At 58.6% G+C, this 20724-nt stretch overlaps 1 protein-coding gene across 5 annotated transcripts; it reads right to left on the bottom strand.

Moving 5' to 3' along the window:
• Window positions 1–560: 560 nt before the first annotated feature.
• LOC128800645 (calcium/calmodulin-dependent protein kinase type IV-like) lies at window positions 561–14528 on the bottom strand. 5 transcript variants are annotated; one of them, XM_053965993.1, is made up of 13 exons: window positions 14423–14528; window positions 13628–14078; window positions 13101–13231; window positions 10095–10173; window positions 9724–9786; window positions 7293–7375; window positions 7133–7205; window positions 6023–6113; window positions 5857–5931; window positions 4975–5050; window positions 4751–4877; window positions 3265–3417; window positions 561–2747 (listed from the first exon to the last, which is right to left on the bottom strand). In XM_053965993.1, exons 3-13 carry the CDS (start codon window positions 13196–13198, stop codon window positions 2517–2519), a joined length of 1149 nt encoding a protein of 382 aa, XP_053821968.1. In that variant the 5' UTR covers window positions 13199–13231; window positions 13628–14078; window positions 14423–14528; the 3' UTR covers window positions 561–2516. The 5 variants fall into 5 exon arrangements, with proteins under 5 accessions (XP_053821968.1, XP_053821971.1, XP_053821969.1 ...); XM_053965996.1 differs by lacking the exon at window positions 14423–14528 and having other exon boundaries at window positions 13634–14169; XM_053965994.1 differs by lacking the exon at window positions 14423–14528 and having other exon boundaries at window positions 13101–13228; window positions 13628–14169.
• Between the last annotated feature and the right edge of the window lie 6196 nt (window positions 14529–20724).

The raw sequence follows: 20724 nt of genomic DNA on the forward strand, positions 1-20724 counted from the left end.
CAGCACCGCCCCCCGGACCAACCAGCGAGCGCCGCCTGGCGCCCCGCCCTCCCCGCCGCGGCCAAAACACGAGGCTCAGCCAATCGGAGCGCACGCTGCCGCCTCAGCCACGCCCACCCCGCCTTCTATTGGCGAGTCGGGCGGAAGCCACGCCTAGTCTGGGGAGGGCGGGCGGGGGTGCGGCATGGCAACGGGGCGGTGACGTCATAGCCGGGAAGTGTGACGTCATGCCGCGGCCCGGGCGGGACGGCGCTCGGGGCCCGGCCTTGGGCGCGGACGGAGCCGGGCCCAAGGCCGGGCCGGGCGGCTCCGAGCGCCCCTGGGGCCCGAGCCGGGCCCGGAACGGCAGCCCCAGGGCGGCCGCGGCTGCCCCGTCCCGGGCAGTGCCCGAGGCCCGGCTGGACGGGGCTGGGAGCGGCCTGGGGCGCGCTGCACGGCGTCCCTGCCCCTGGCACGGGGCACGCGAGACCATCCTTAAATTCCCTTCCGGCCCGACCCACGGCACGCCCGTGTTCAGCCCCGGCTTCGCGCGGAAAGCAGCGACCGCGGGGCGCACGCTCTGAGGTTGGAGGCTTTATTCGCTGTCTCTGCTTGGTTACGGACGCCTGGCTGGCAGAACTGCCACCACCGCACTGGAGCAGCCACTCACACACACTCTGCAAACAGCAACGGACCGAAAACGCACCGCCCCGCTCCCAGCAGCGCGCTTTTCCTATCTTTAAATACCTGTGGAATAATAATAACGAGGCAAATTCCCGTTCCGGTTTCGCTTGCAGCACCCCCTCCCCTTCCTCCCGCTGCCTTCCCCCGCTGCAGATAATTTGTGTGATTGGTTTGCCAGCTGTGATTCCCGTTTTCCTGCAGGACTGGGAATCCTGCACCTGTTCCTCAGCCTCCTCCCTGCTCCGCAGGCCCCGGGGGCGCCAGCCTGGTCCTGCGAGGGGCTTCAATCAGCATTTCGTGCCAAAGGATAGAAAACACTCTTTAAAACCTGGGCTAGGGAACAACGAGGTGGAGTTCGGGACGGGCGCTGGAGCTGAGCGCCCTGCAGGGCTCAGCCCTCGGGGCTAGAAAAAGGACAGGGAAGAACTCCTGCCAAAAATGCAAAGGGAAAGGGGGAGCTTCCCTGTGCTGCAGGATCCCACGGGATCAGCGGCTCCGTTTCCCCCGGGACACCTCGCTGGGCAGCTGCTTCCCCTCAGAGGAGCAGCTCAAGTTCACAAAAGTGCAGCTCTGGCCAAGCCATGATGTTTTTCCCAGTTCAAGCCCCTCCTGAACCCCATTTCTCTGCTGTCTTTGGCTCCCCAAACCCCACTGAGCTCCGGGCTGGATCCTGACTTGGAGCTGTTTTGATTTCGTGCTGGAGATAAACCCAAAATCCATTTTTCCTCCCCCTGCTCCGACCTCAACCTCCTGACCCTGCTCTGTCACCCTCAGGTCTGTCACCGCTGCGTCACCTTTGGCAAAACCTCCAATTCTGGGGTTTTTTTTTGCCCTTCCTGCCCCAGCTGCTCAATTCTGCACCCCCATCCTGGGGGAATGAACCTCCTGTACAAATTTATTCCCCACCAGGTGGGATTTTTACCCTGAACACACCGTTCTAAGCCCAAAATGTGGGGGTGCAGGTCATGGTCGCTGCCTTAGGGCTCAACCCTGGCAGGATCCCACCAGCTCTCTGCAATTCTCACATGGAATATGGCTTTTGCTGTCTGCTCGCTTGCTCTGTATTAAAATCTGTAAATGGTTATCCTGTTTCCTGCCTTAAAAAAAAAAAAAAAAAAAAAAAAAAATTCCTTTTCAAGAAGTCTCTCTGCTGATTTCATTAAAAAATAAAAATTGAAAAAGGTATGAGCTCACTGACCTCCCTCGGGGAACAGCAGTTACGTGGCAAAGTCTCGCAATATTCAAGAGTTGTGTAAATTGCTGGGTTGGAATTGTGTCAATCCTGACCTGGAACGCCCAGGGGAGGCCGGACCAGCACTCCCAGTCCTGACCACCCCACCACCACCACCAGGGACCCGCAGCAAGGCTGAGGGTGGGGAACACACCCAAAAAACCACAACCCGGGGCTCGGCTGCTGCCTGGGAACCACCAGGGAAGCACTGGCACGGGCTGTTCTCCCGAGAGGATCGAACATTCGGGGTCAAAGGCTCCTAAAACCCCTCCTAACACAGCAGCAGCCCCACAGCTGGGCTGGTGGCAGCGCTGGAGATGTCACAGCTCTGGCAGAAAAAAATAAAACAAAAAAAAAACCCTTCAGGATTATTTACAGGAACCCCTTAAAGACAGCGCGCTGCCTTTGCAGGGAAAGGTGGGACAAATCCTGTTTGTGCCCGGTTTTTCGGGATCTTTCCACGCCGCGGCGGCCCGAACTGCTGCGGGGTGGGAAGACAAAGTCACCGCCCGGTCCCCTCAGCCGGGGGCAACGGACACGACACGAGGATGTCCAGAGGGGACGTGCCCCTCCCGGGGCCCGGCAGCGGCCGCGGCTCGGCGGTGTCCCCGCTCCGGGCCCGCTAACTGTCACAGCCAGCGCCGGGCACGGCCACCGGGGCCACCGGGGCCACCGGGGCCACGGCGGGGTGGTCGCTCTGGAACGCGCTGAGCTCCGCGCCGGCCCCGGCGCCGCCGCTCCCCGCGGGCTGGGCCAGGCCCCGGGGTCCCCGCTGGCCGCGGCCGCCGCGGGAGCAGTCGTGGTGGCCGTGGTTGCCCAGGCGGCTGGAGGCCACCACGGCTTTCATGGCAGCCTGGGACAGAGGCAGGGAGTCAGGGAACCGTGGGATGTTCGGAGGGGATCGCCCAGCCAAAACCCTGGCCCGGCCCAGGACACCCCAAACATCCCACCCCAAAAACCCCAAAAATCCCACCCCAAAAACCCCAACAATCCCACCCGAATCATCCCAGTCCAATAACCCCAACCATCCCACCCCAAAAACCCCAACAATCCCACCCCAAGCATCCCACCCCAAGCATCCCACCCCAAGCATCCCACCCCAAAACCCCCCACAATCCCACCCCAACCACCCACCCCAAAACCCCCCACAATCCCACCCCAAGCATCCCACCCCAGCCTCCTGGAGCTCTGGCAGCCTCGGGGCTGGGATCGAGGGGGTTCAGGGCCCAGCGCGCTCTGGGGGAGGAACCTTTCCCTGAACCCACCCCAAGGTCCCCTGGCACCCTCGCTCCTTTCCCTCGGGATCCCAGCGGCCCCGGCAGAGTTCCCAAGTGGGGACGTGCAGCCCCTCCCTGGCGTCCCCCCCTCACCTTCAGCTTCCTCCTGGCGTTGAACTCCTGCAGCTTCCTCTGCGTGCTGTCCATGTGAGCCAATTTCGCCGCCTTCCCGGTGACCCAGGGGTGCTCCAGGGCCTGCTGAACCGTCAGCCTCTTCTGGGGATCCAGAACCATCAATTTCCTGACCTGAGAGCACCAAAGCCGCCGAGTTTCGTTATTTCCGAAGCAGCTCGCAGTAAAATGAGGAAGAATTATAACAAATGTGTAATATATATGATAATAAATCATGAAAACAATCATAAAAATAAGGAATAAAGCAAGAAAGAAGTAAAATTAATCATAAAATCAATCATAAAAATAAAGAATAAAGCAAGAAAGAAGTAAAATTAATCATAAAATCAATCATAAAAATAAAGAATAAAGCAGGAAAGAAGTAAAATTAATCATAAAATCAATCATGAAAGTAAGGAATAAATAAAGAAAGAAGTAAAATTAATCATAAAATCAATCATAAAAATAAGGAATAAAGAAAGAAAGAAGTAAAATTAATCACAGAATCAATCATAAAAAGTAAGGAATAAATAAAGGAAATTAAAGAAAGCAAGAGTACATCATCAATAAATAAATCATAGATTCACATGAAGAAATAAATAATTAATAGAAATATGTGGGAAATAAATAAAATTAATTTAATAAATATATGTAGTAAATGCATAAAAATAAAATCATGAAATGTATGAAATAAAAAATAAAAATATGTTCATAAATAAAAAATAAAAATATGTTCATAAATAAAAATAAATAAACAAATGCAATAAATTTGTAAAGATAAAATCATAAAATAAGAGAAATCAATAATGAAAATAGTGATAAATAAATACATGAAAAATTGTAATAAATGAATGAACATTTGTCATAAATAGATAAACATAAAATCATAAATAATTAAATCTATAAAAATGCGATAGATAAATAAATAGAATTAAAGAAATTAATAAATAAATAGAATTAAAGAAACGAATAAATAAATTTATAAAATAAACAATAAAAATGTTTAAAATAAATAAAATAATTAATAAATAAAGGGATAAAAATGAAATCATAAAAGAAATCATAACCATATGGAGGAAATAAATAAAATGGAATGGAATGGAATGGAATGGAAAGGAAAGGAAAGGAAAGGAAAGGAAAGGAAAGGAAAGGAAAAGGAAAGGAAAGGAAAGGAAAGGAAAGGAAAGGAAAGGAAAGGAAAGGAAAGGAAAGGAAAAGGAAAGGAAAGGAAAGGAAAGGAAAGGAAAGGAAAGGAAAGGAAAGGAAAGGAAAAGGAAAGGAAAGGAAAGGAAAGGAAGGAAAGGAAAGGAAAGGAAAGGAAAGGAAAGGAAAAGGAAAGGAAAGGAAAGGGAAATAAAATTAAAATCAATTAAGGAAAAGAAAAGTATAAAATAAAATAAAATAAAATTTCCAATAAAATAAATTTTATAAAAGAAATAAATTCCGAGTTCCCCAAGGCAGCGCTCACCAGGTCCTTGGCGTTCGGGGACACCTCGTCCCACCAGGGGGACACGAACTCGTAGTCGCAGGTGAGGATGCGGCCGTACATGTACTGATCCCCCCGCGGGTCGAAGAAGGGCTCGAAGCCACAGAGCCTGGGGGCACAGAGCCGTGGGACACGGTGGGACAAACCCTGCCACCCCCGGACAGAGGGACAGAGCCCCCGCCGTGGCCCCGGCCCGCCACACTCACAGGATGTAGGTGATGACGCCCACGCTCCACATGTCCACCTCCGGCCCGTAGGGACACCCGTGCAGGATCTCGGGGGCTGGAAGCAAAGTTTGGGGGTCAAACGCACCCATGGGGGGGGTCCCAGGGGATAAAACCCCGCTGGGCACTGGCAGGTGTGGAGAAAAGGGATAAATGTGGAGGAAAAGGGGATAAATGTGGAGAAAAAGGGGATAAATGTGGAGAAAAAGGGGATAAATGTGGAGAAAAAGGGATAAATGTGGAGAAAAGGGGATAAATGTGGAGAAACGGGGATAAATGTGGAGAAAAGGGGGATAAATGTGGAGAAAAGGGGGATAAATGTGGGGGAAAGGGGATAAATGTGGAGAAAAAGGGATAAATGTGGAGGAAAGGGGGATAAATGTGGGGGAAAGGGGATAAATGTGGAGGAAAGGGGATAAATGTGGAGAAACGGGGGATAAATGTGGGGGAAAGGGGATAAATGTGGAGGAAAAGGGGATGAATGTGGAGGAAAAGGGGATAAATGTGGGGGAAAGGGGATAAATGTGGGGGAAAGGGGGATAAATGTGGAGGAAAGGGGATAAATGTGGAGGAAAGGGGATAAATGTGGAGGAAAGGGGATGAATGTGGCTCTGTGCCCACCAAATGTGGCACGGCCCCAGCTATTCCTGCACTGAGCTGTGCCCGGCCTGAGGCAGGGAAAACCCCCGGAATGTCCCTCCTCTCCCGGTTTTCCTCTCCCCAGAATGTCCCTCCCCTCCCGGTTTTCCTCTCCCCGGAATGTCCCTCCTCTCCCGGTTTTCCTCTCCCCGGAATGTCCCTCCTCTCCCGGTTTTCCTCTCCCCGGAATGCCCCTCCCCGCCCCGCGGCCCCCTCCCCGCTCACCGCAGTACCCCGGTGTCCCACACACGGTTTTCATGGTGTCCTGTTCGTCCACGATCTTGGAGAGCCCGAAGTCACCTTGCAGGGACACGAGGAGTGGCACTGCCGTCAGCGAGGGGCACTGGGACCCCCTCCCGCGCCACGACCCCCGGCCAGGCCCCCAACCCACCGATTTTGAGGGGCGCGTCAGGGGACAGGTCTGCGTAGAGCAGGTTCTCCGGCTTCAGGTCCCGGTGGACGACTCCGTTCTCGTGCAGATACTGCGGAAAGAGGGAAAGTGGGAAGTGAAAAGGAAGGGAACAGCCTCGGACAGGATCTGGGAGGTGGCAGCAGCGACTGGGGACCTGTCACAAACTCGGGACCAGCTCGGGAGCAGCCACCACTGGGGCGGATCCGTTTCCAGTTAGGAGTTCCCATGTTTTAAACCCTCCTGTTGCCATGGAAACTCTGGGATGCAGAGCAGCCCTGACCTTCCTCCTTCCTCCTCTCCATCCCCCCTAAGAGTGGCTCCATCTTCTCCCAGCGGTGCCTTTGGAAGGCCGAGGGCGAGTGGGCAAATGAGGGGTTTGGGATGGGGGCAGCTCTGGGGGCCTCTCCCCGGGGATATTTGGGATGGGGGCAGCTCTGGGGGCCTCTCCCCGGGGATATTTGGGATGGGAGCAGCTCTGGGGGCCTCTCCCCGGGGATATTTGGGATGGGGGCAGCTCCAGGCACTTCTCCCCGGGGATATTTGGGATGGGAGCAGTTCCAGGCACTTCTCCCTGGGGATATTTGGGATGGGGACAGCTCCAGGCACTTCTCCCCGGGGATATTTGGGATGGGGGCAGCTCTGGGGGCCTCTCCCCAGGGATATTTGGGATGGGGGCAGCTCCAGGCACTTCTCCCCGGGGATATTTGGGATGGGGGCAGCTCCAGGCACTTCTCCCCGGGGATATTTGGGATGGGAGCAGTTCCAGGCACTTCTCCCCGGGGATATTTGGGATGGGGGCAGCTCCAGGCACTTCTCCCCGGGGATATTTGGGATGGGGGCAGCTCCAGGCACTTCTCCCCAGGGATATTTGGGATGGGAGCAGTTCCAGGCACTTCTCCCCAGGGATATTTGGGATGGGAGCAGTTCCAGGCACTTCTCCCCAGGGATATTTGGGATAGGGGCAGCTCCAGGCGCTTCTCCCCGGGGATATTTGGGATAGGGGCAGCTCCAGGCACTTCTCCCCGGGGATATTTGGCTGCAGCCCCCCAGTGCCACCCCCTCACCGGGCTGTCCCCAGGGCCACGTTACCGAAACAGCCTCCAGGATCTGCTTGACCACGTGCGCCGCATCCCGCTCGCTGTAGAACCCCCTCTCCACGATCCTGTGGGCACACGGAGCCTTCAGCCCCCTCCGTCCTCCTCCTCCTCCCCCGTTCCCCCAGGATCCACCCCCCGGGGCCGATCCATACCTGTCGAACAGCTCTCCCCCCGTCACCAGCTCCAGCACCAGCGCGATCTCCGAGGGCGTCTCGAAAATCTCCTTCAGCTTGATCTGGAAGGGGTGACAGGAGGGATTTTGGGATGTGGGGTGTGGGATGAGGGATGGGGGATGCAGGACTGATCCTGGCTGTGCTGGGAGGAGGCTGTGACCGGCTGGGATGTGGAAAGGGTTATTTCAGGGCAAACATTTCCTTCCTCTGTTTGGTTTTTCCCCACTCTTGATTTGTTTTCCCCTGAATTTTTTTAACTCAACAGGGATTAAAGCTGAATCTGGGAATGTGCAGAGCCCTGATCCTCTTCACATCTCCGAGCTTGTTTGCCAGAGGAGCTCCTTGAGAGCATTGGAATTCCGTGTCTCCATGGGCACCTTGGAGCCTCCATCCAGCCCTGTGGCGTGGCAGCAACGCCGGCTTCATCCCACGGGATGGATCCTGATCCTGCAGACCTGGGATGGGATGAGGGAGAGCTGGACACACCCTGCAGGGTCACGGCTACTCTGGGACCAAGGTTCTGGAAATGTCCCTTGGACTGTTCTGCAGCAGAAGAGGCACCAAGCCCGTGTTTTCCTCCTGACTTTTTGTGATTCGGCTCCCACACGAGCCCTTTGTGCCTCCACAGCCCATCTGGAATTAACAATTCTGTCCTAAAGCAACGTCCAAATGCAATTTTTCCTTTTTTTTTTTTCCCCACTTTTTTTTTTTTTTTTTTTTTAATGGAAACCCAAGAATTTCATGCTTCTTAAGACTTTTGTGACACTGCGAATTTCATGGGGCTTTAATCATTCCCTTCCCAGGCTGGGTGACAAGCCGTGATCCCCCGCGGGGTGAGAGACACTATGTGGCAGCTTATTGCATTATAATAATACACAGAGCACTATAATTTTCCTATTAACTTCAAAAGTTTACAATCCTATTATCAGCCGCTGCCGAGGTCGGTGCCGCACGATAGCGGCGCCGGCGTCAATAATGGAGCAGAGCAGCTCCTCTTCAAACATCACTTGAACTTGGGATGAGCAGAACCCCATGGAAACCTCGGGGATTTAAATATTCAAAGGGGCTGGATCCTCCTCCATGGCTCCGGGGAGCTGCTGCCTGGAGAGGGGAGGGCGGAAATTGGATTTTCTGTGGTGCTCCTGATAACACATCAGAGAGGAGCCTCTTCCCATCCACGGCTGGTGCCACCTGGGCCGCTCCGAGCGCGCGATTCCCATCCTGGCTGATATCCCTGCATCTGCCCAGCTGTCCTAGGGTGGGGGAAACGTCTCCATGGAAGAGGCTGAAGCACCAAATTGTCCCAGAACACTGAAACACCCCAAAACAGGCCCACGCCGAGCTGGCTGAGAGGTTTAGAGATGACCTGTCCCCAGTGCTTTGGCCTCTTTATCTCTGTTTTTGGGACGTTTGGGATTTCTCTTGGCTCCATCTCTTGGTGTGAAGGTTTTGGGCTTCTCCAGAACACAAAGCTCCGAGGATGGGCTGGGAGCAGCCGTGCCCAGGGCTTGAGGGATGCTGCAGCCTGGGCAGCAGCAGCCAGTGGCAAGACAATGTCCCAGTGATGTCCCAGCAACGTCCCAGCGATGTCCTGATCTCAATCCCAACAGGAGCAGGGCCCGTCCCAACCCTCAGCCCCACAGCAGCTCCCAGGTGGCTTTTTTGTGTCATTTCCTTGACTTAGGTGTTCTCCAAGATCCTTTTGCAATCTCCCAGTGGAGCCGTGCAGTCGGGAATGAGCCTTTTTTGGGAGGTGGGGGGCACAGAGCCCCCCAGCCCCTGGCATTCCAGAGGGGCTCTGCTGGCCCTGGCTGGATTAGATCCGCTCCAGCCCCGCTCCCGTTATCCCCGGAGCGCTGAGCAAGGGAACAGGAACGGCAGCGGGCAGGACACGGCCCCAGCCCTGCGGCCCCGGCCTCCCCTTTTATCTCCCCTGGCAGGATTCATTACAGACAGGCAATTTTCCGTGGGATTCATTTGATCTCCTCGATGGAAATTGCCTGCCTGGTGGAAATATCAAGCCAGGGTGTGGGGAGGGGGAGGACGGGGGAGTCCTTGGCCTTGGATATTGGAGCTGGGAGCTCAAAGGAGCTGCAAGGAACAGGAATTTCATGTGGCACTGAGAGGGGAATCACCTGGATGCTGTCAGTGAGGCAGGAAGGGGACATGGGGTGCAGGGAGGGGACATGGGGTGCAGGGAGGGGACATGGGGTGCAGGGAGGGTTTTCCATGGGGTGCAGGGAGGGTTTTCCATGGGATGGTGCCTTCATCCTGCACCAAGACAGGATGAGGACAAGGACATTCCAGCCCTTCCCTCAGCACCGGGCTGAGTTAAGGGCAAACCCAGGCCCAGCAGCCGTGGAGCCGACCCAAAGGGAGGTGGCAGCTGTGTCACGGGGGTCCGACTCACGATGTTGGGGTGCGAGAGCCGCAGCAGGACCCCGATCTCCGTCCTCACGATCTTTTTGTCGATCTGGGAAGCAGAGCCCGTGCAGAGCTTGTGTCACCTGCGCTGCCAGGCCTGGCTCCGGCTCCCCACCACGCAGAGCCCCCCACCATTACTCCCAGCACATTTCCATGTCTGTCCCCGAGCCCACCCCCTCCCCAAACCCCAGCTCTTTTGTCCATGTGGGACCCCCAGACTGTGGGAGCGGTGCCCGGTGCCAGCCCCACGCCCATCCCGGTACCGAGGGGCGAGGGAGGAGAGACACCACCAGCCCTCCCCCCCAGCTCCCTGATGCTCCCCCTTCCCATCCCCAGCCCCTCTCCTGCCCCACTCACCGTTTTCTTCAGGATCTTGGCAGCGTAGGGAGCTCCCGTGCCCTTCTCCTGGCAGCTGAACACCACCGAGGTGGCTCCCCTGGAGGGCAAGGGGGGACGTGAGGCTGGCACAGAGCTGGGGGTCCCGCTCCCCCTGTGCCCCCCACCAGCACCTTTGGCAGTGCCAGGCCCTGGGAGCTCAGCGTGGATCCCGCTTTTCATGGATCCCCCATTCCTGAATTCCCCTCCTGTACCCCTCCCCTTCATCCCCACCCCACATCCCCTTCCTGCACCCCCTCCTGATGCGTCCCCCTTCCGCATCCCCCTCCTCCTGCTCCCCCTCCCGCATCCTTCCCGGCTTTCCCGGCTAAGGCTATTTTAATTAAACCCGAGTTCTACAGGGGGTTTAAATCCTTAAGCGGCTTTCACGACAGGACGGAGCCGCCGTGTCCCCGCTCGCAGCCTCTCGGCGACAGCGGCGACACTGCGGGGCCCCATCCCAGCCCATTCCCGACACCAGACCCCCGGCAGGTGAAACCGCCGCGGGTGGCACGGGCACCGCCGCGCCCCACGGCCGGTGGCGATCTCAGCTCGAGTTAATCGCCGTTCCCGAGCGCCGGACGGTGAGATCAGCCCCGCGCTCCGGGCCACTCCGGGGCTCGTTTGCAATTCCAGCTCCCCGCCTGGCTCCCGGAGCAGATTAATTCCTGCCCCCGAGTAATCGGCCGCGTTTTACCGCACTTTGGCCTCGCCGCCTTCTGGGACGGAGCTCAGGCTGTGCCTGGAGGTGCCCAGCAAGATCAGATCCCCCAAACCACCGACTTTCATACCAAAACCTCCCCCGAGCCCACCAACATGCCCCCAGGCATCCCCCCACGCTCCCGGGTGCTCTCCTGAAAGAGAGATTTGTCTTCAAACCCAGAGCAGATTTTGCAGCTCATCCGGCTGAACTTGGAACGGCGTTCCCATGGCAACGGCAGCGCCGGGTACCAGGTTCGTCCGGGATGCTGCGGGATCCACGAACCCCGCCCTGCCCAGCTTCAGAACATTTCCTCCCTTTTGCCAAACATTCTCCATGAAACTTTAGTTTACAAACAAAAAGCGATTTGGAAACGAATTGTTGCAGCTGGGAGGGGCGGCCCAGCCACCACCTGCTCCAGCCCAGGGAAAAGGGCAAAAGCTGCAATTTGACCCCAAAATGGCATCGCTGCTGCTGCGACCGCCACAACGACGCTCTTCCAGCGGGAGAAGCCACGAGGTTATTCTTGGAATATCCCAGCTGGGCTGGTCACGGGGCAGGACCCTCCACCCCCTCTCCGCAGCTGAATCCCAGCCAGGATCTGTCGCCTCTCACCCTCCCTCTACATTTTTCCGCACGGACAATTCCCAGCCTGATTCCCGCCGCTAACGAGATCATTTAGGAGCGCTCGGCTCGGCGTTTAGGAGGACTCGGGGTGGCTCCTGTGCCCGCTGTGCCCGCGGCGCTGCCCCTCACGCGTCCCCAATTAGGGCAGCGCTCGGCTCCGCGCCGGAATTCGCCACACCTCGGCCCCCGGCCCCGCCGGCCCCCGCAGCGGCCGCTCAAGGCCTCAAATAAATAGCCCCAATCAGCCTTGCCTGCGACGGGAGATAATTGCATTTGCTTTCCAGATGAACTGGAAAATGTCGAACGATGGGATTTGCTGAGAGCCTGGAACGTGCGGCCGCCGCGAGGGCCAGGAGCAGCCCCGGGCTGGGTACTCCCCGCTGTCCCCACATCCCTACCCGGCTCCCTCCAGCCCCCTCCTGCTCCCTGGGGCTTCCTGGCCAGAGCGGGTCCAGCCTTGCCAGGAGAGGCTCTAAGGGAGAGCTGTGCATGGCGAGTGGGCTCCCAGCAGCCCAAATCCCACCCAGATCCCAACACGCCGTGAGTGGGTGGCTCCAGGACTGAGACCAGTTTGATTTGTCTGGTGCTGAAACTGGATGGATGGATGGATGGATGGATGGATGGATGGATGGATGGATGCATGCATTCCAAGGGCTCCAGGCCTGTCCTTCTGTCCTATGTCCCTCTGTCCAGGCCTGGGTGCTGCCAAACCCTGGGCTGATGTGGCCACACCTTGTTACAACCCCTTAAATTCCTGCTTTCACCAAATCTGCTGCTTTTCAGGATTCTCTGAGGATGGAAACCCAGAGGCAGCTGGGGCTGGGCCAGCCTGAACCACCAAATCCCCCTGTTCCGAGCCAGGGCTCCGAGGCAGCGCTGCCTCCCGCCACTGGAACAGCCCAGAGCCCCCATGAACGGGATCATCAACCTTCCCACCACGGCCTCTCGGCACCCCTGCCCGAGGGGCACCGGGACACCGGGACCACAGCCCTCAGATGGGCTCTCCAAGCCAAATCCAGAGCTGGGAATTCAGACTCTGTGGAGGCTGGCACTGCCTGGCCTTTGCAGGGGGCTGCTGCAGGCAGGACCCTCATTGCCCACCCCCAAAGCCTTGGGGTGCTCAGAGGTGAGATGGGTCTCCCCATGATCCCACTGCCATGAGGAATATCCATCTCCACAGGCCCAGGGACCCCCGGCCCCAGCTGCAAACCCCCAGTGAGCGCTGCCAGACCCTGGCTGCAGCGTCACAGCACAGTCCAGGCACCAGGTCACACGAGAGGGGAGGGTCTGTCGCCATCCATCGCCCTATCCTTCCACAGCCCTTCTACATCCATCCTTCTCCCCTGCTTGTCCACCCCTTCCTGCACCCCTCCATTCTTCCATCTCTCCTCATCCATTCCTCCCACATCCGTCCATCCCCTTTGTATCTGTCCCTCTCATCCTGCATCCTCTCCTGCATCCCTTCACCTCCCGTTCCCCTTCATCCCCCCCAACCCATCCCCTCCGTATTCCTCACCCCTCCCCACATCCCTCCATCCCTCCTGCCTCCCTCCAGCCCTCTCCCCACCAGGCCGGTCCCTGCCCCAACCAGGACCCGCTCCCACCCCAGGGGGGCTCCTGCCCCTCCCAGCCCCTCCCTGTTCGCTCTCCCCGCCCGGTACCGTCCCAGCTCGGGGCCCACGATGTAGAAATCTTCCAGTGCTGCCTCCCGGTGGGATCCATCGATCCAGAACTCGCCCTCGCTCTTGGACGACGGCATGGTGGGCTGGGGGCTGCGAGCTGCCTCCAGCTGCTGGGAAGGGGAGACCCCGGCATGGATCGCCGCAGCCCCCCCGCCTCACCCCCACCCAATCCCCCCCGCGCTTCCCCGAGTGCCCAGATGGCTCGGGAAAAACCAGCGCTCGGGATTATCCAGCACCACGGAACCACGGCCACAAATCCCCTTCCCACCCGGCACGTACGATGCCTTCTCTGAGATAATTCCCCCCCCCGTGGGATGTTTCCCCACCGGCTTTTTCCACCACCCCCCACCCCCTTTTCCCACCCCGTTTTCCCACCTGTCTGGGGTCCCCCTGGCTTTGCAGAGCCCGGCAGGCCGGGCACCCACGGACCGGTTTGCACCCCGATTCCTGCAGCCTCCCCCAACCCCCCCGGTAATTTTGGGGTGGGGTCGCGGCCCGGCACGTACCGTTACCTGCGGCGCCGCTCGTGTCCCCCCCGGCGCTGCCTCATCCCCGGCGCGGGGCGGCCGTGCCGAGGGTGGGCACGGGGGGTCCCGAGCCCGCGGGGCTCGTGCTGAGCCTGCCCGCGGCCCCCCGGGCCCGTGCGGGCCCCCCCGCTGCTCCCCAAAACGGGGCGTCACGGCTCAGCTCCTCGGCGGGGCTCCACGGGGCGCCGAGCGGCGCCGGGCCGGGAGGATGCAGGGACGGGAAGATGGAGGGACGCAGGGACACGGGCACGGGAGGACTCGGGAATGGAGGGAGGCAGGGATGGCAGGGTGCCGGGATGCGGCGGCCCAGGGATGCCGGGCAGCACGGACGCAGCTGCCGGGATGCCGGGACGGGAGGATGCAGGGATGGGGGGGATACCGGGCAGCACCGGGAGGCAGGGATGAGAGGCAGCCGGGCTGGAGCGCAGCGCTGCAGGGAGAGAGGAAGGTGGGGATGCGGGGCCGGGGCTGCGGAGCACCGGGACCCTCCCAGGCAGCATCACCGGCTCCGCCGCGCTCCCGCCTGGCTCGGCCGTGCCACCCCCCGGCCCGGCGCCGCCACTGCACCCCCCCCCCCGCCGCCCGCCGCCCCCCGGGGCTGCGGGACCCGCGCGGCGCTCGGGGAGCCCGGGCGGCCCCGACCCCACTCCCCGCAGCGGCGGGGCCGGGGCGGGGGCACCGCGGCCGCTCCCCGGGAGCACCCGGAACCCCCCCGGTGCCGCGCCCCCCATCCCGCCCCCGCAGCCCGGGGAACACCCGCGGCCCCGCACCCACCGGGGCCCGGTTGCGCCCCGCCGAGCAGCCAGAGCCGGGGAGCCCCCGGTACCGGGGGTCGCGAACCGGCGGGGGGCGCGGGCGCTGCCCGGAGCCGCCGCACGGTGACGCCGTCGCCCACCGGATGGGAACGGGGGGCGAGGGGGGGAAATGGGAAGGTGGGAGGGGACGGGGGGGGCTGAGATTGGGATTGGAGGGGGATTGAGTTACGGGCCTGGAGTGGGAATGGGCTGGGAATGGTGGGAATGGCTCTGGGAATGGCACCGGGAATGGCACCGGGAATGGCACTGGGAATGGCACCGGGAATGGCGCCGGGAATGGCACTGGGAATGGCACCGGGAATGGTGGGAATGGCACCGGGAATGGCACCGGGAATGGTGCTGGGAATGGTGCTGGGAATGGTGCTGGGAATGGTGGGAATGGCTCTGGGAATGGCACTGGGAATGGTGCTGGGAATGGTGCTGGGAATTTTGCTGGGAATGGGCTGGGAATGGTGCTGGGAATGGTGCTGGGAATGGCGCTGGGAATTTTGCTGGGAATGGTGCTGGGAATGGTGGGAATGGTGCTGGGAATGGTGCTGGGAATTTTGCTGGGAATGGGCTGGGAATGGTGCTGGGAATGGTGGGAATGGCTCTGGGAATGGCACCGGGAATGGTGCTGGGAATGGTGCTGGGAATGGTGCTGGGAATTTTGCTGGGAATGGTGCTGGGAATGGTGGGGCCCGGCTGGAGGAGGGGGATGAGCAGTGGAGGTGGGGGGTGAGGTGGGACCAGGGGACCAGGCATGGGTGGGTTTAGGGTGGGTTTAGGGTGGGTTTAGGGTGGGATTGGGACTGGGGGTGGGGTGGGGCCCGGAACAGGACGGGAATGGAGATGGGCTGAGATAGGGCAGGGCTGGGACTGAGAATGGGATGGGAGTGAGGATGGGGTTGGGTTGGGACGGGGTCAGGGATGAGATGGGAATGGGGATAGGATGGAGTGGGGATAGGGCCAGGGTGAGACTTGGGTTAGGACTGGGGCCAGGAACAGAATCAGGATGGGGAGAGGATTAGAGAAGGAGATGGGATTGGGCCAGGGAATGGACTGGGCTGGGGCTGTGGATGGTGTTTGCATGGGGCCAGGGATGGGATGGGAGTGGGGATGGAACAGGTCCAGGAATGGGGTGGGAGTGAAGATAGGGCTGGGGTTTGTCTGGGAAAAGGATAGGAATGAGGCTGGAATGGGGCCAGGAACAGAGTGGGAGTGGGGATAGGGTTGGGGTTGTCCCTGTGTCTGGGGCCACCCACGCTGCTGGGGAGCCCATGGGGTGTTGTGTTCCCCACATAAAGGGAGCAGGAAATCCCTCCTGAACATCCAAGGCAATGAAACAGCAGTTTTGAATGTTTTTCTATTAAGAATTGGAAATAGGGAGAGCATCCCATAAGACAGTGACCCTCCAGTGGGACTGAGGGGTAGACAGGCCCTGAGGATGCTTCAGAGCCTCCCCAAATCCCTCAGCACAGGAGACCCCCCCAAAAGGCCCCGCCATGAAGGTCTCACCAGCACGAAACATTCTCCTTGTCATGAGCTCCCCGAGTATTTATTAGAATATTTTATCATATCTGAGGGAGGCAAACTCAGCCCTGCTTGATCTCCTCCAGTTGCAACTCCCTTTTGAAAGGGATGTTGGTACAGGGAGTGACCTGCTCCATGAATAAATTGGCTCTGCCTCTGTCTCTCCCTGTCCTGGAATGCTGTGGAGACAAGGGTGGGCTGGAGAGGCTGCTTTGCATAATTAATATTTATCACTCAATCCCAAACAAGCACAATCCCCCCGTTCATCCCCAAAGAGTGGGGGGCTGTGTTGGCAGAGGGGAGGCAGCTCCTTCCCTTTGGGAATCTCATAATTGGGCTCCTAGCGAGGGGTCCAACCTCCCCCCAGCACCCACAGACACCCGTGGGTGGGCGCGGGATGGGGCACGGCGCTGGATCAGCCGGGACAGCGGGAGATGGGGATGGGAATGGGGCAGCCCCCGTCCCCTGCACACCCCAGCACCCCAAAATCCCTGTGAGGCTAGGGGTGCCTTTGCAGCAGCTGTCCCCAGCCGGGACACATTCCCAAGGTGCAGATCCAGCCGCTGGCAGTGGGAATTGTCCCATTCCCTGCCGGTTTGGTGGGACGCTGGGGCTGGATCCGCGCCTCCAGCCTTTTGTCTGCAGGAGAGGAATTAATTATTTTGTTCTCTCATTACCCTGGACTAAAAATCCATTTCTGAGCAGCATAAATTTAGGTGCCTGAAGTGGCTATTTTAACATCCCGGGAAACATTTCTCTCCCTCTCTCGCCCTTTTCCCAATCATTTCTGTCTCATTGGCAGCCATCGATGTTCCCGATGAAGCACAAGATGGAGGGACATTATCCAAACCTGGCGAAACGGCCATTCCTGGGTGGAAAATGGGATGGCGAGGCTGAGGCGGGGTCCCCATGGTCCCCCCAAACCCCCAAACCGCCCGGCCTGGGGGTCTGGGACAAATCCCAGCGCGGGCAGAGCAGAGTCTGAGAGCGGCCCCGCGAGGGACCGGCTGCTGCCGAGTGCTGCTCAATTGTTTGGAACATAAAATGGAAATTAATACATGGGGTGACCCCCCCCCGGCATCCCCCCTTCCCCCCAGCGCCGCTCGCCTCGTTAATTGAACGGCGCGAAGCAAATGAGGTCAGAGCTCACTTGAGCCAGACAAGGACACGGGAACACGCGCGGCTGCCGGCGAGGCAGGGCTGTACCTGCCCGTGTTTAGCATTCCTGCCGGGATCCGCTCATTAAAAACCTAAAAGGCGGCTTAAGCATCCCATTAGAGCCTGGCCGGGCCCTGGAGCCTTCCCTCGCAGACGCGTCTGTGGGGAGAGCGGCATGGCAGCCGGGCACGGGGAGGGGGCTTGCAGTTCCTGCCCCATCGCCGGCTCTTCGGGGGGCTCTGGAGCTCTTCTGGGGGTCCCTGGAGATCCCGGAGTGAGAGGGTGAGAGAGGAGGGAGAGATGCTGAGGGTGAGAGGGACAGGACAGGTGCTGGAGGCCGGGATGTGCTGGGGCATCCCGAACGCCGTGCCTGGGTCAGGCTCCGGCTGCCCAGGGCCCCCCCTGCCCCATCATCCCCTCTCTTTCCAAGGAGACCCCTTCAGCCGGGCTTTGGGAGCAGCTCCCACGGCGTGCCTCAGTTTCCCCAGCTCTGGCAGGACCTTGGCTGTGGGTGCTGACCCTTCCCATTTTCCAGGTGTCCCAGCTCCATCCCCAGCACCGATTCCTGCTCTGGGGTCAGACCCTGCTGCTGTGGGAGCTCCACAAGTGCTGCTCCAGCCCTGCCTGGCCATGGATCACCAGGATTTCGGGAAGAGGCGGCACACGAGGATCCCTGTGGGACCCCTGCCAGTCTCCCCTCTCCCAGGACCACCCAAGGGGCTCCGTGCCAGGGCTGCGGGCACCGATCCCGCGGGAGGCACCATTCCTGTGGCACTGGATGCTGTCACTGCTCCAGGGGCCGCCTGGGGACCCCACTCCTCGTGTCCCATCCCAAACAGAACCCCAGCAAGTGGCGGGCACTCCGAGGCACCCCGGGGCTGCTCAGAGCCCCAGCCAGGAGCACCCACACTTGGAGGCCTCTCTCAGGTGGCACCTGAGAGCCACCTTGTGCCACCTCCTCGGGGCTTTGGCTTCCCCAGCTGCTCCATCCTCATCCCTGTGCCCTCAAGGAGCCCACCCAGAGCCCGCCCAGCATCTCCCCTTTCCAGAGGAGGCTCAGGCATCCAACATTCCCTCTTTCCCAGCATCTCCCTGCATCCTCCTCCACTTCCTCCCTCTTCCCTTTCTCCCTCTCTTGTTTTTTTTTTTTTTTTTTTTAAAGACAAGAAATGAGTTGTCTTCCCGCAGATGTGACTAAAAGCACTCTGGAAATGTCAGCCACTGCTGGAAAGGGACCCAGATAACATTTAGCTTTAGGTAAGAGAGTAGATTTTCTCTGCACTAATTCATATTTATAAGCTCTCGTGTTCCCGGGGAGAGCGCGGCGCTGATGGCACTCGCTGATTGCCAGCGCGCGGAGCAGGGAATTGTTTTCATATCCGAGATTAAAGAGTGGTTTCTGCTCCCAGTGGCACCTGTGTATTTACACTGGTCATTCTCAATTCATTCTTATAAGATTAAGACTGGAAATGGGAAATGGTTATAAAGTGCCGAGCCCGGAGGGGTCGGGGGACGTGGTGGGGACGGGGCAGAGCCCGGACCCTGCGCCGGGAGCAGCCCGGTCCGAGGAGGGGCACGGGGGCTCTGCTCTCCCTGGGTGGGAAAAGTCCATCCAGAGAGAAATTCCTCATCCAGATCCTGTGGGCTGGTCACTCTGAGTGACCCCAGCAGGGATGGACGGGGATGGACGGGGATGGACGGGGATGGACGGGGATGGACGGGGATGGACAGGGATGGACGGGGATGGACGGGGATGGACGGGGATGGACGGGGATGGACAGGGATGGATGGGGATGGACGGCTGGAGCAGTGTGGGCAGCTGGATGGACACAAGCTCACCACAGATTAGCTGAGAGCTTTATTTCTATTAAGATTAGGCAAAAGATTTATTTCTATTAAGATTAGGTGAAAGATTTATTTCTATTATGACTCAGTGGAAGATTTATTTCTACTATTATTATTTTTCAACACATCCCAGGGTTTGTGTCAGCTGATTAAAAGCAAACAAGTAAAGCTCCTCTTCTCCGTGGCGGATCAAGGATTTGGGAACTTTTAGAGCTTTATTTAGTTTTTCTCTGTTTTATTTAATTTTTTTTTTAAATCGTGTTTGCGAAGTGGCTGAGCAGCTCCGGAGAGAGTTGGAGCATAAACATGGGGAGAAAGGAAAAAAAAAAAATCCCGGTTGTGTCAGGGATTGAGGGGCTGGAATTAGGGGGAGGAAGGGGCAAAAAAAAGGGGGAGGAGGCGGTGGGGGATGCAGGAGGGGTTCGGGGTGGAAAGGGAAAAAGGCGAAAGGAGAAACAAGACAATGGCAGAAGGCACCCCGGGGACTTCCTGAGAGGTTTTAGAAATTCAAAATACGCCTTAGAGCCTCAAAGCTGTGTCAGTCACAGCCCCGGCGCAGGGATCACTAAGGCTGCGGCCAAACAATACCAGATTGTGTGAGGAAGGTGGGAAAATCGGGGGTCTCAGCGGCTCCCGCTCACACCAGCGGTTCCGCCCGTCAAGCACGCGTTCCACATGAATCAATTCTGGACAGAGCCGCGGCATAATCCCCGCCAGCCTCGCTATGACAACTTGAAGGAGAATTCGGCGGCTGAGTGACAGCAGACGGAGAACTGACAAGGCAAAAGGCCGCAGGACTTTCCTGCCCTTTTTTCCCCTTTTTTTTTCTTTTTTTTTTTTTTTTTTCTTTTTTCTTTTCCCTTTCATTCTCCCTTTCCCCCACTCCCCATCCCAGTAACTTTCCCCGGGCGGCTCCTCGGGGCGCACACGTGTCCCTGTGCTGCTGTTGGGGGCAGAGGGGCTTCGCTCCCTCCGTGCAGCCCCTCTGCCCTTTCCCTGCTCCCGGGGACCCTTCCCACAGCGGGATGCTCAGGGCTCCGGTCACCTCTGCCACCCAGACGGTCACAGGAGGACACGGGGCTGTGACCTCCAGCCCGGGTGCTGGTGACAGAGGACACGTGGCACTGGCACCTGGCTGCAGCTTCAGCACAGGGTGGTGGGACCCCCAAACTGGGGGCTCACAGCATCCCCTGTGGGGCTGGAGGGGCAGGGGGAGCCTGGCAGAGCAGAGTGGCTCCCCCAGCCCAGCCAGTGAGGCTTTAATTACTCCAGGCTCATTATCAGAGAGGTGTAATGAGCCCTGTGGGTTTTCCCATTAATCCTGGGCTGTGGTCACCCACGTGGGAGCGTTGGGGGTCACCTTCAAGGGGGTCCTGACAAATTCACCCCTGACCCAGGGGACATCAGCAGCACCCACCACATTGTGCCAGCAAAGCCACCAGTGAAGCCAGGGCTGGGCTGGGGGCCAGGGGGTGTTTGTGGGGAGGGAACCAGCACCCCTGAGCTGCTCCAAGCCAATATTTAAAGATCCCAGTGTTTAAAGCTGCTCCTCCATCCCCACAGCTGAAGGAAGCACTAATCACCTCCCTGCGCCACCCCCCATGCTCCCGCCTCGTTAGGTAAACGAGTGTATTATTAATAATCATATCAAGGATAAAAAGTGCTTTTGTCACCTTTGGATCCCGCTCCTTTCCGGGCTGCCCTGTTCTGGTTCCACATGCCTGCTCAGGGAGGAAGGAGGGAGAA

Source organism: Vidua chalybeata, chromosome 27 (genome assembly GCF_026979565.1).
Source record: "Vidua chalybeata isolate OUT-0048 chromosome 27, bVidCha1 merged haplotype, whole genome shotgun sequence".
Taxonomy (NCBI): domain Eukaryota; kingdom Metazoa; phylum Chordata; class Aves; order Passeriformes; family Viduidae; genus Vidua; species Vidua chalybeata.

Coding starts and splice junctions, on each gene's coding strand:
- LOC128800645 (XM_053965992.1), bottom strand. CDS start 10,295: ATGAAAAGCGGGATCCACGCTGAGCTCCCAGGGCCTGGCACTGCCAAA. Junction 5,932..6,022: donor TGACGCGCCCCTCAAAATCG/GTGGGTTGGGGG, acceptor TGTCCCTGCAAG/GTGACTTCGGGCTCTCCAAG. Junction 2,748..3,264: donor ACGCCAGGAGGAAGCTGAAG/GTGAGGGGGGGA, acceptor CCTCTGTCCCAG/GCTGCCATGAAAGCCGTGGT.